The following is a 13,587-nucleotide window of genomic DNA, read 5'->3' on the forward strand; positions in this document are numbered from 1 at the left end:
CCTTTATATCAACCCTGTCTGTGTTTGACCTTGGTCACTGTAGGGAGAAAACCTGGACTTAGCGATCTTCAAAGAGGAGGTGGTTGCTCTCATTGGGGAGGGGGTTTGCTCTGTGAAGACTCTGACCCAGAACCACCTGTACTGTGAGCCGCCAGCCCAGCAGCCCCCACCAGGGCCTGGCAGAAAGCGAGAGGGCATGGATGGTCTACCTGAGTTCACGGTGGGTTCGCAGCCTCATAGCATTTGTGTGTAAACATGAAGGAGTCAGAAACATAAAGACTCCAAGTTGACAGCACTGTAATATGGAAATTTTAGCAGATCCAAGATGAGCACCTTGCTGAAGGGTAGCAGTTGCTCTTAGTGCCGAAAACGTGACCTGAAATGCATGCAGAAGTAATGAGGACACACCTTGGTTCATGTGTGATTTCTGTTGTACTCAGGTCCTCATGGGAAACCTGAACTTCTCCCTGGGCAAGGTGGAATACGACACCCAAGGCCTGTCTACCTTCCCCCTGGAAGCCCAGGTTGGAGTTGGCGTTGGGGCCTCCATCTTGGCACTCATTGTTTTCATCATCGTCCTCATATACAGGTATGTCTTCTCCCAAGCAGCAAACTCCTTCCAACTTGTTTTATCAAAAGAGAGAGATAAACAGTACCAGCTGTACTGACAATATGGCCTGGTCTCACTACAGACCAACAAATGGAGACACAGCTTCACAATATATTAACACATATAAACATATCCGGATTGGATTTTTATTTTTCAGTTATATTGCTCTGGCAGCTAATCTATCCGTGGTGTGATGTGTATTTCGTAGGAGGAAAAGCAAACAGGCATTGAGGGACTACAAGAAGGTTCAGATTCAGCTGGAGAACCTTGAGACCAGTGTAAGAGACCGGTGCAAGAAGGAGTTCACAGGTAAGGCAGGACCTCCAAGCAACATCATCCCAAGAACGATGATAATGGCTAGAAGTCCTTATTATCCCTGTCTGGAGTTATCATCATCATCTGCAGTTTCTCCAGATGATGTGGCCTGTATTTTGTAACTGCAGACCTGATGACGGAGATGATGGACATGTCCAGTGACCTGGTGGGATCTGGCATTCCCTTCCTGGACTACCGTATGTACGCTGAGCGGATCTTCTTCCCTGGCCACCGGGAGTCCCCGCTGCGTCGCGACCTTGATATTCAGGAGTGCCGACGGCAGACCGTGGAGCAGGGCTTGGTGCAACTGTCCAACTTGCTCAACAGCAAGCTTTTCCTCACCAAGGTAAAGAACATGAGTATGTTCATTTACATTATTATCCTATTTTCTGTGGGGAATGGAGGATGCCCAGAGTCCGAATTTCATTGTGCAGCGAAACTGCTTGTTTTCTGTGCATATGACAAAACTCTATAAGAGACTGAGAACGCTTTTCCTTGCCACGGTAAAGGAACTCTAACCTGTTAATCTAACCTGTCAATCTACCACTCTATAGGAGATTGTGAAGAAATAAAAGTATGTGACGTCTGACTTCTTTACTCAGTGTAGCATATTCATTGAATAAAATGCATTACTACATCTCTAAAAGTTTACTCATATTTGTAGAACTGTTCTGCCACCTACTGGTGCAGAACTAATATTGCAATCTTGCAAAAGATGTTGAAATAGCTAAAAGGGAAAAGTCGACTTCGATATCATGCTTTTAGAAGCTCTGAACTCTTTACATAATTTAAAATTCAAAGTAGATGCAATTATAGTTGTGAGACATTAATGCATTTAATTCCTGGTCAGACCTGATTGTTTAAAGCTGATGTTTAAGCTTGTTACAGTACTGCAATGCATTTGAGCACGACATCCCTCTATCGAATAGTCCACTGCAAAGACAGAGGTGAGAGAATTAAGTGCAATCTGGCAGGCAGTGGTATTAGTGTGATGCAGGAGGCTAACTGCTTTCTGCATGACAGTGCTGTCAGGTTCTTTGCTTCAGCCCTCTCTGATTCTGCCATGTAGCCATGGTGATGTGGGTATAGTATTGTCAAAAGTCAGACAAAATTATTACATAATTCATCTGTTAATAAATTCTCAATAGTACCTAACACATTTTAAATACAAGTATACATATCTCCATGAACATAAACTTTCAAACATAATACAAAATAACAAAGTTCTGTAATGAAGGTTTATAATTGTTTTCTATGCCAGCGCATGTAGTGCTCGCATCCAGGAGCAAGAAGCGACTATTTACTAAAAGGCAGGGTTGTACGTAATTGGCACGCCAATACGTGTTCACCTTTAAAGGTGCTACGTGCAGCCACTGATTGTTGCAAAAGTGCAAACGCGTACATATTTTATGTGCATTTGTGCTGAGATGACAAGAAATTATCGTGCATTTTATATGCTAATTGGTACTTCATTTTCAGTATAAAAGTTAATTTCTTGTCCTACCAGTATTGTCCTACTGATAGTGAATGGTACCCAGCTGCACGCTAAATAAGACGAGGATTCGGCTTTTACACCCTAATGGCCGCTGTGATCTATAAAAACAGGAAGTAACCAGAATCATTGTGTTTACATACTTACATTTGCCATGAGAAACAAAAATTTCTCTGAATGTAAAATAGAGTCCAGGCAACAACTTTGTCTCCGTGAATGAATAAATAGAATTGTGGTTGTAACTTACAATGATAAGTTATAGAAATAATATCTATGGGGATAGTATTCCAATCATTAAGCCATCCATCTCAAATTAAAATAACGTGTTCCTCACTTGACTATCAAACTATGGATGTGGGGCAATTTTTGTGTGGTCACCGTTGAAGTTCACACAGGGGATAGTATGGAAGAACGGACTATATACTCCATCTTGGCCCCACGAAGCTTAGCTTTCAGTGGGTCGAAGGCAGCTCGAAGGTTCCCAGTTTCCGCAGGGAGACCTGGGAAGATGTGAAGAGGCAAAGTATCTGAGCTGTCTCTTACCCTAATTTATGCCCAAAATTCTCTTCGTTTCGGCAAGGTATTGTCAGTTACGTAATTTTTTTTTGTATGATGTCACTAACACTATCAACACATCTTTTAACTGTCTATTTTTACTGAGAACTGCTTACCGCGGACACAAAAAATAGGCACCACTCCGACTTTCAAGATCAGGCACCGCTGCTGTGAGGCGTGAGCCACGAGTCTCACGCAGGCAGTGTGGCTGCTTTAACCTGCTAACTGGATGCCAAAATGAAAGTCAATACTTTCCGCAGCCGCGACGCACACGCCGTACTTTCACTGTCTTCCAGGCTTCAGGTCTGCTCCATTGCATGCTGCACCGGAACTCATACATTGAGAAACATTTTTGACCAAGTGTATAATTAAAACATTGTTTGCACATTGTTACATTATCTTCTAGACTTCATATATACTTAAAATGAGTCTTTATTTCAGTGCAGTCCAATTTGGATCCTGTTAGCCAAGCCTTTATGATGTTGGTTATCGTTATAAATGGGTTGTTTTGTTTTTTTTTTTTTTTTTGTGAATCAGCTGCCTTATATTATTCTGAGTTACAATATGGTTTAAACCAGGGGGGCTGGAGCCCAGTGTAGCTTAGCTCTTTCCTTGTTTCCTCACAAATGATTCAGCTCAAGAGCTGTGCTGTAATTAGCACAAGGAGTTGAATCAGGTCTGTTAAATGAGGGGAAACCCAAAGATGTGCAGGGCTCCGCCCCCCCAGGACGGGAATCTGACACCCCTGCTTTAAACACTTCTGCCAATACAAATTCAGCATTAGATATAATGGAAAGATGTTGATTTTTGGTTTTACTGGGTTCCTGTGTAACTCCCCTAGTTCATCCACACTCTGGAGAGCCAGCGTACCTTCTCGCCCCGGGACCGAGCCTATGTGGCCTCCCTGTTGACCGTGGCTCTGCATGGCAAGCTGGAGTACTTCACTGACATCCTCCGGACCCTGCTCAGCGACCTGGTGGAACAATATGTGGCCAAGAACCCCAAACTCATGCTGCGAAGGTCAGAGGCCAGCAGTGGAAGGGAACTTCCCTCCGATTGGCCATAATGTTAAAGTATCCACTGCTACATGATTTTTAATCCATTGAACTGAGATGTCATTCTACCAAGGTGTAATTACTATTTGAAATACTACTTTCCTATATAGAGACCACTCATTGAACCTATCGTATACTGAATTATTAAGTTCTTATTAGTATGAAGTATTGCTCTTGCCAGTAAGTATTATTCATTGAGTTGATTATCTGTTTCTATTCAGGACAGAGTCTGTGGTGGAGAAGCTTCTGACTAACTGGATGTCTATCTGCCTGTACGCCTTCCTGAGGGTGAGATTAGAGAAACCACGCATGTGAGAGAAAATCTGTCTCATCTGGCCCCAGGCGCGTGGGCACAACTGTTGTTATTGGCCGTTGAGCGTGCCACTGCTGCCCCCTGCAGGATTCTGCCGGGGAGTCCCTCTACATGCTGTTCAGGGCGATTAAACATCAGGTGGACAAAGGGCCTGTGGATGCTGTGACAGGGAAGGCCAAGTACACCCTGAATGACAATCGTCTGCTCCGGGAGGACATCGAGTACCACACCCTGGTGAGCAGTACCCCATACCTCTCAGCGAGCTACTGCAGGCAGGAGGCCAGCTGGCAGATAATAGGGTCCACTTGGTACTCCACTGAATGTTAGGGATAAATTGATGATTATATTGGTTTTTAATAGCGTTCACTGCAGTATATAGCCACTATTCAGCATAGGTACTGCGCTTTTGCGAATTAATCTTAGTGGTGAAGATTATGTGTATGAGGAATGGTTGTGTTGGGGGAGAATAATGTATCCTCAATTTAATCCATGGGGTCTTTCCACCAGACCCTGAATGTGCTGATGCAGGGCGGCACGGGGAATGAGTCCCAGACGGTTCCCTCTAAGGTGCTGGACTGCGACACCATCACGCAGGTAAAGGAGAAGATCCTAGACCAAACATACAAGGGAACATCATTCTCTCATCGGCCACAGACAGACTCCCTCGACCTGGGTAAGGCACTCTTGCCTGCGCCATCACTGTCTAGTCATGTTATGGTTTGCCTCAGGTCATCTTTCTTCATGACACCCTTAGTAATGATTAAGAATAGGTCTGTTTTGGAGCAGAATCTGGAGGAAGGTAGTTTAGCAAGGTCTGAAGAAGCATCACATAGTTGATTCTAGTGCTACGTGATGTTCCCTCAGAATGGCGTTCGGGCGTGGCGGGCCACTTGATTCTCTCTGATGAAGATCTGACGTCTGTGGTACAGGGCAGCTGGAAGCGCCTCAATACCCTTCAGCATTACAAGGTGGGTCAGTTACTTGGCAGGAGACACCATGAACACAAAGGAGGTTTACCCAGGGTGAGGTTCAGCCATTGCACAGCAGATATGCTGACCCCTGCATGACTGCATGAGCAGTGGGTTTCGGATCTGTGCCCATATCCAGAAGGTTGTGAACTTGAATTCACTGCCTTGAAAAGTTATCGAAGCAAAGTCCTTAATGGCTGAGGTCATGGCTCTTGGTTCATCAATATGGACTGGATCAGAAGTACAATTTACAGGCTGTTATTTGTTTTGTAAATAATCCACATTTCTCATACCACATTTCTTCAAGGTACCTGATGGTGCAATGGTGGCACTGGTTCCTCGTCACAGCAAGCACACGCATCATGACACTCATGACTATGTGGTTGGAGAGAGTGAGTGTCCCCGTAGCACTAGGTTGGGCCAACCCACCATGACTTACACCTGTCAGACGGGTCATCTAGACAACAGATATGCACAGAGTAGTTGAAGAAACAGGCCTATTTGTAAGAATTGATTGATGTGTCTCCTCCTCTCAGAGACGCCCATGTTGGAGGATGCGGACGAGGGTGGGGTGCGGCTCTGGCACCTGGTGAAGGCCAGCGAGGAGCCAGAGATGCCAAGGCATCGGCGTGGCAGCCTGAGGGAGAGGGAGCGGGCAAAGGCCATCCCCGAGATCTACCTCACACGCCTGCTCTCCATGAAGGTACTGTAACTACATTTGATTATTGTTTTGGATAGAGGAGGACATCAGAAGCAGATTAGCAACTTGTTTATAATGCTAGTCTTAGCTTTCAGGAATGTATATCATTCATGCTATTTCCTTAGGAGTTGACCCTTGACTCAGAATAACATTTATGCATTACAACAGTACAGTATATAAACTGATTTAATTAAACAATTAATGTATTGTATCCATTGAACTAATGTGTATTTACTTATATTTGCCTCCAGGGCACCCTGCAGAAGTTTGTGGATGACCTGTTCCAGGTAATTCTTAGCACCAGCAGGCCCGTCCCTCTGGCTGTCAAGTACTTCTTCGACCTGTTGGACGAGCAAGCAGCACAGCATGGCATCTTGGACCCAGAGACCATTCACATATGGAAAACCAACAGGTACTAGCCACCGGACCAGCAGTGATGCTGGGCTGATGATAGGACCTCGCTCAGTTCCATGCTAAATTTACACATGTCATGTAACTTACATGATCTCTTTAGATGTAGTTAGTTCCTGGAGAGGCCTACAGTCTCTGCTGTCATACAGTGCCTGGGTTAATCTTTGTCCCAGTGGATACTTCCTTGTTTCCTATTGGGTTAAACCCGTCAGTGACTACTAGCCCAGAGCAGTCACAGAAATTGTAGGTTCACTTATATTTCAAGGCCAAGCACTTTATTGTCATTGTGTAATGGGACAAAATTACTTTTATGATAACCCCAAAGGTACATTTAAAGAATGTGAATAGTTAACAGTGGTGGTCTAATAGTTAAGGAAGTGTGCTTGTGAGTGGAAGAGTGCTGGTTTGAATCCAAACCAGTGGTGGTAAACAGAGCTGTAATAAATGAAGAGCATCCTGATGCAGGTGTTAGGCTTTTCTAGGCGCAAGAGGGCAGCATGCAAAGCTACACAGAGCTGTTTTCCCAGTAGGCAAAATGGTCGTGGCCTAAATCAGCTGGGACAAAGGCTTTAATGTGGGTAATTAGCAGTTTGCGATGAGAGGGATGAGAGCGGCTAGTCGGTCGTCATTAAGATGGGTTATTAGGGGTTTTTCGGGAGCAGGTTGATTATGAGAGGCTGAATATATGTGCCAATACATGCGCTATTTGGTGTGCGCTGGCCTGGAGCACATGCCTCGCACATTATGAGCACTAATATATGACGACACAGATTAAGTATATGTATGGAGAAATTTACTCCAGTCTTTGCGTCTAAAACAGTCATAAAGTTGGAAATGGCAACCTCAGTAACACAGAAAGTAACACAGTGTGTGTGTGTCTTGTTTTTATTACCTTGTTATATTAAAGTTGTTTGGGGTTGTGTCTTTGCTAAGTTTGCCCTTGAGATTCTGGATCAACATCATCAAGAATCCCCAGTTCATTTTCGACGTTCAGGCCTCGGACAACGTGGATGCAGTCCTGTCCGTCATCGCCCAGACCTTCATGGATTCCTGTACAATTGCAGAGCACAAGCTGGGCAGGGTGAGGAGGGGTGGGCGTGTTATACAATGGACAACGTGACAAGTTGTCGGTTGCTGATTTGGCACTGGTGTGAAACACCAAGCAGTAAGGCTTTATTTTGTATTCACAGGACTCCCCTATTAATAAGCTGCTGTATGCCCGAGACATCCCACGGTACAAACAGATGGTAGAGAGGTGAGGGTTTGCCACCCTGCCAGGGCATCTGGGGCCAGGCAGGTGGGGGGGACATGTTCTTGCTGATTTTGCAGGCATCATTTTTGGGCAATTTGTCGTTTGTTAATGGGACCATATGGATAGTATTGCCAAAAGAAAGAACAATGACAGTAGCATCCTGATCTATTACACAACGTGAAATAGCAAAGTAGTTACTTCTAAAGGGTAATATATGCAAATCTGCAGTATTAGACTAAATGAAAAGTAAAATTTTTTTTTGAATTTCAATTGTAAGCACACAATTTTTTAATGCATCACCTCCTCCAGTCTGCTGTGGGTGGTCAGATCACCCCACAAGGTTGTCATTGACAGCCATACTCTTCACTCTTCTTTGAACAGGTACTATGCTGATATCCGACAGACCATTTCTGCTAGTGACCAGGAGATGAATTCTGCTCTGGCTGAGCTTTCCAGGGTAGGTCTTTAACATGGGTTCTTTTACATTTCTAGGTAACATTTAGTAATTGATTCATTTATTAGCTTATTTATAATACAAACATTTCAGGAAATTTAATGGACAAAATAGGGCACGGTATAGATTTACAGTGTTTTACATATTATTATGCAATATACAGTACTGTGCAAAAGTCTTGAGTCACCCCTCATTTCTTCATATTTCGCTCCCAAAGAACCAGACATTCTTGTATTTTTAATGTAGTCTTGTGGATTAGTTCTCTAGGCTTCCTGAAGGACTTTCAAAGTTTTTGGCTCTCATTTTCAATCCAGTCTCTGTACCTGTCTAGTTTCAGAGATGATCAGGCCGGTGATGAGTAGAATGCCAGAAAGTGGTTGGAACACCTTTATCTAGGCACTTTGTGTCTTAGGGCGTTTGCAGCCTGTCGCAGTAAAACATTTGTTACCATTTCTTTACTTTAATCTACTCTGTATGCCAAAGATAAACAGGTTGATAGACATCAAAGAATATTTTTGCACCAACAAGGTGATTCCCAAAGAGCCATTATCCGAAAACATGGCATATCTCGGAATGGTGTACAGTGTGTCCTTGAAAAATTTGAGGAAAGTGGACAAGCGGAGAACAAAGGAAGGCCCAACAAAAAACTGTTTGCAGTTGATCAACAGTATCTTAAAGTCACGTCCTTGAGAAACAGGAAAAAAAACCCACAAAGACCTGATACAGGACCGGAGATGCATCTGGCCCTTCCAATCATCCATGTACTGTGTAATGGAAGAGTGGCTTTCAAAAAGCCATTCTTATGGAAGGGAAACAGGGAGAATGGGCTGACGTATGCCATATTACACTGGATTGAAATATTTACTGGACAGTGGCAATAGGTCTTGTGTGCTGGGGATCTTGTCAAAATTAATGGAGTTTTGAACGCTGAAATGTACCGTCAGATTCTGGTCCACCATGCAGTACCATCTGGACAGCATCAGATTAGCAATGCCGTCATTTTTCAGCAGGACAATGATCCCAAACACACTGCCCATTGGCAGTGAAAGCATACCTCAATATAAAAAAACACGATAAAACAATATCAGTCATGGATAAGCCTCCTCAAAACCTGGATCTCAACATTATTGAAGCAGTGTGGGATCATCTTGACAGAGAACAGAACAAAAGGCAGCCAACATCCAAAGAAGAGCTTTGGAATGTCCTTCAAGAAGCCTGGAGAACTATTCCTGTAACCTACTTAAAGAAAATACCAGAAAGCTTGCTGTGTTGAAGTATAGCAGTGGTCATACCAAACATTGACTTTAAAGCTTGTTAGAATTATACAAACTCTCTTTGTGTTATACACTGTATTTATATGTATGTTTGCACATGCTGCAATCAATCATTGTACCTATTGTCCAATTTTCCTAGCAAAATATAAAGAAATCAGGGGTGGCTCAAGGGTTTTGTACAGTATTGTACATGTATCACTGTTATAATTAGCAATGTAAATCAGAACACAAGATAAACACTGATTATATATTTTTAATCTTCTCCATTGCTATTGATCATTTAAATTTAGACTCGATTGTTAGTTGGTGGAATTTGATTTCTAATGTGATTCAAAGTCCTTTTCAACATTTTCACTATGAGAATGGCTATAAGGTCACATTCTATAAACACTGCTGTGTACTTGTAATTAGGTATTATTTCAAACATTGGGTTTATGTTGTGTGTGTGTGTGTGTCTTCTTTATAGAATTATTCAGGAGAGCTGAATTACCTTGTGGCTCTTCACGAGTTGTACAAATACATCAACAAATACTATGACCAGGTAGGTAAAGCAAAGGTTTTATAGCAAATTCTAAAAAACTCCTAAACAACATACATCCATGAAGTGTAGATAAATGTGCAACAATTTATTACAACCCTGAAACATTACAAAAGCTCCTTTCTGATTGTATTTCTAAAGGGAAGTACTAGGGGGAAATATCTACAGTATATCCATGTCACACACCTCACATGCTACGGGAATATTATATATGGCATTTTCCCTATGAAGTAAGAATGGGAATATCATTGGATGACCACTAAAATATTCTGTCAGCTTTCCCCCTAGGGAGTATTTCTGTAAGCTCAGTTCTCAGTTTCTAAATGATCCCTGACAGCAGAGATAAGTGAATGGACTGTAATTTAAAATGCCTCAACAGTAAATATGTGCATTGCTGACATCTCAGATCATCACGGCTTTGGAGGAGGACACCACTGCCCAGAAGATGCAGCTGGGATACAGGCTCCAGCAGATCGCAGCCGCTGTGGAAAACAAAGTAACAGACTTGTGATAAAAAGGGAATCCGGGGAGGTAAAACAGCCAAGGAGGAAGAAGGGGCTGGGCAAATTGACCTGGTTGGACAGGGTCCTCCTCACTTCCCCACAGACTAAGCGGAGGAGGAAGGGATAGAAAGGAACTCTTTCTGACCATCCTTGCCACCTCGTGGTTGTCACATGGATGCTCAGTGTTTACTTACTCCTATTTGGGCATCTTTGACAGGCCAATCGCAGACCACACATTTCGTCTGTTGTACCATTTGAACAAGTGGTGGACTCAATTGCAAAAGAAACTATGAATGTCACCCTGCTCCCACAGACACCAACCAGCACACAGGATCTCAAGTGCAAACAGTTTCATCTGTGCAGCAGCAATTAGATAAGTGAACAAGAAGCAGACGTATGGCACCTTGCAGCATTAACAAGTAGCAGCATAAGCAAGTCCGGACTCATTTCATGTACATGTATGTATTAATCAATGAAAGGTTGGAGAAAAGCCTCTGTGTCTAGGGAAGTATAGTTTCTGTAATTTCAAGCAAACTTCTTTCGATTAGAAGTTTCCCCATCGGGAGATTATAAATGGCACTGGAGCCTGTGACACCCTATTGAACGCGTTGAATCTGTAGACTTTTGTGTTTGACATTACTTGTAAATATCTCACTCTCTAATGTCCATTTTGTCACATCCCAGTGTTATAGTATCTCTTGTGCTGTTAGTCCAATATTTAAAAAGAAATCAAGCCATTAAAGTTTGACCATTTAAGCAGGATAAACTAGTTTGCTTTCAAACCAGACTGGCTCCCAGTTGTTGTTCCAGCATTTCCCCCACTATATTGAAACCCATTAGCCTTGTGTCTTATTCTACCTCTTCATTGCTACACAGCCTACTGAAAGGCACATGCTTTCAAAAAAAGAATCATTTTCCATCAAATTACTGAAGAACGATGTCTGAATATCGCATTTATCTGTATACATTTGGCTACAGAAGCAAAAGTTTTATAGCAAATTCTATTGTCGCCTTTGTGAATCTGTGCCAGTGAAAAGCGTAAACTCTTCCCAAAGAAGAGACCGTGTCTGGAACCAAATGTGCTGGCACTTTAATTTGATCTGTGATGCAAATTTAAATGGGGTCTTTCTAATTAAGAGTGTATCATCAATTTTGAGCTTGTCACTGCTTTGACCTTTTAAAAACAGTTGCAGCTGAACCCAACTAACATTATAACCAAAACTTTAATTAAATACTGACTAAAGCAAAGCATTCCAGGCTTTTCCCCAGTCTGAAGTCTTTAGAAGCACTTTGATAACTTTTTTGCACATGGGCCATTTATCAGTAGGTGTATACATATCATAGATGACCATTTTGGCTATAACTTGCATCCTCAAAATTATTTTTTTTAGCACGTTTTACTTAGTTCTTTGACATAATTATTTTTAAGGGATATTTTTAATCAGTCATTGTGAATAACCATCTTTTTTAATGGCAGTATAACAAACATTACCGTATACCTCTTAAGTACAAGGCAGTATACTGACTGTAGTTCCTTTTACAAACAGCAGATGTCAGTAACCATATGCAACATCCATTCATCCATCCATCTTCTGTGAAAGGGTGGCTAGAGTCTGTGTCAGGCTTGGCTGTACCACGGAAGGTATGCCAGTCAAATGCAAGTTAGTGTTCCTCATTCAAATTGTAATGAAACCCTTCAGGGTTTCCTTTGGGTATTTTTGGTGAGTTGCTGCACTTCACAGTTCTACAGTTAGTCTGACTGGTGTCCCTAAATTCCCTGAACTATGTATATGAGTGTATGTGCAGTGTGCAGCCCCCCGACCCCCAAGCCCCCAAGCCTTGACCTGAATAAGCAGTTGGATGATGGATGAATGGAATCCATCAGTTGTTTCTAAACACCAAGAGACAATCTGTTCTTGAAATGTCATATAAGTGATTTTCTCAAAACATGTTTCTTTCTGCTTCCTAATTTCCTTTTTTTGTATGGATGTGAGATTTCTTCCAGGTAAAAAAGAAATTTGGAAATATTTACGTACAAATTCTTAAATGTTTGACTGCTACGGTTACTCATTTCCTACAGAAAAATGAATGTCTTAGAGTTTACCATTGTTTGTTGTCAAAGTTGTTCTTACTTTTTAAAGTACTGCTTCTACTGATTCATATAGGAATGGTGACAAATGTTGAATAAACAACTGTAAAATCATTAACAGCACAGTGGTACATTATTGACTAATCTCTAAATGCAACTAATTTGACCGTCCTCATGGTATTAAATATCTGTAAAACAAGTAAACAAGAAATACTGCTGGAAACATTGTGGGGGGGTTTTAAGGGCTTTTTGTTAATAGTATTGTAAATAATGATTTAATAAATCCAGTGTCTAACTACTTAACCTGTCTGATAAGTGACAGTGGATGTTCCTAGAGTTGGTGACATAATAAAATATTCTGTGAAAGAGACAGCTGTTAGTGTTTCTGTAAAAATCATGTATGTCTAAAACTTGCCATGTGTTAGTACAGCATTAGATACTTAAAGTCATAAGTTACAAAAAATGTCTATATATTAACATCGAAAAATAGACTGGGTCATATTTTTTAACAAAACTATTTTTTTTTTAAACGCAATTGCATATGTATTAGGAATTAAATATAGCTTATGATCCCAATGGGGAATTATTTTGCATAGATCAGCACGTATATCAAATATACAAATACATACAGAAAAACGTGTTCAAATGCTTTGCCTAAAATAATCAATTTTGGAAAAAGGTGTACTTAGGTAAAATGAATGAACTCATTGTCAAACTGTTGTGTTACTTCATAGAGAAAGAGTAATGGGTGTATCGCGTAGATGCATGTAAAATAAAATGCATTGTCAACACCACAAAAACAAGGCAATGACTGTGAAAACCGAGCGAAGGTATATTTGAGACTGTTTTGTGATGGACACACAGAGACATATTCTGGGTTTCAGCCATTCTAGTCCATCAAGATTAGATATTCTTGTTGGTGAAATGTGACCAGGTCAACACCTCTCTTCTGTGTGGGTGTATTGACTCTGCTTTTATGTCTCTTGTGGAAGTTGCACACTGTAGAGTTGCTTTTCATATCCATATATTCTGTGCGTGTGTTTGCATTACACCAAAGA

The 13,587-nt window shown here is 41.7% G+C and overlaps 1 protein-coding gene across 9 annotated transcripts in view; it reads left to right on the top strand.

The window, feature by feature from the left end:
- plxnb1a (plexin b1a) overlaps positions 1-12,899 on the top strand; it is a 70,480-nt gene extending 57,581 nt beyond the window's left edge. For all 9 annotated transcript variants that reach the window (XM_049016879.1, XM_049016888.1, XM_049016885.1 and 6 more), the window contains 17 exons: positions 44-220; positions 441-589; positions 819-919; positions 1,054-1,271; positions 3,814-3,992; positions 4,249-4,315; positions 4,428-4,574; positions 4,848-5,013; positions 5,205-5,308; positions 5,616-5,700; positions 5,845-6,011; positions 6,260-6,420; positions 7,353-7,500; positions 7,610-7,674; positions 8,053-8,128; positions 9,866-9,940; positions 10,344-12,899. In XM_049016879.1, coding sequence (XP_048872836.1) covers positions 44-220; positions 441-589; positions 819-919; positions 1,054-1,271; positions 3,814-3,992; positions 4,249-4,315; positions 4,428-4,574; positions 4,848-5,013; positions 5,205-5,308; positions 5,616-5,700; positions 5,845-6,011; positions 6,260-6,420; positions 7,353-7,500; positions 7,610-7,674; positions 8,053-8,128; positions 9,866-9,940; positions 10,344-10,448 — 2,190 coding nt within the window. In that variant the 3' untranslated portion in view covers positions 10,449-12,899. The remainder of the gene's footprint in view (positions 1-43; positions 221-440; positions 590-818; positions 920-1,053; positions 1,272-3,813; positions 3,993-4,248; positions 4,316-4,427; positions 4,575-4,847; positions 5,014-5,204; positions 5,309-5,615; positions 5,701-5,844; positions 6,012-6,259; positions 6,421-7,352; positions 7,501-7,609; positions 7,675-8,052; positions 8,129-9,865; positions 9,941-10,343) is intronic.
- Positions 12,900-13,587: the final 688 nt, after the last annotated feature.

The sequence above is a fragment of the Brienomyrus brachyistius genome, chromosome 6, assembly GCF_023856365.1.
Source record: "Brienomyrus brachyistius isolate T26 chromosome 6, BBRACH_0.4, whole genome shotgun sequence".
In the NCBI taxonomy this organism is placed as follows: Eukaryota; Metazoa; Chordata; class Actinopteri; order Osteoglossiformes; family Mormyridae; genus Brienomyrus; species Brienomyrus brachyistius.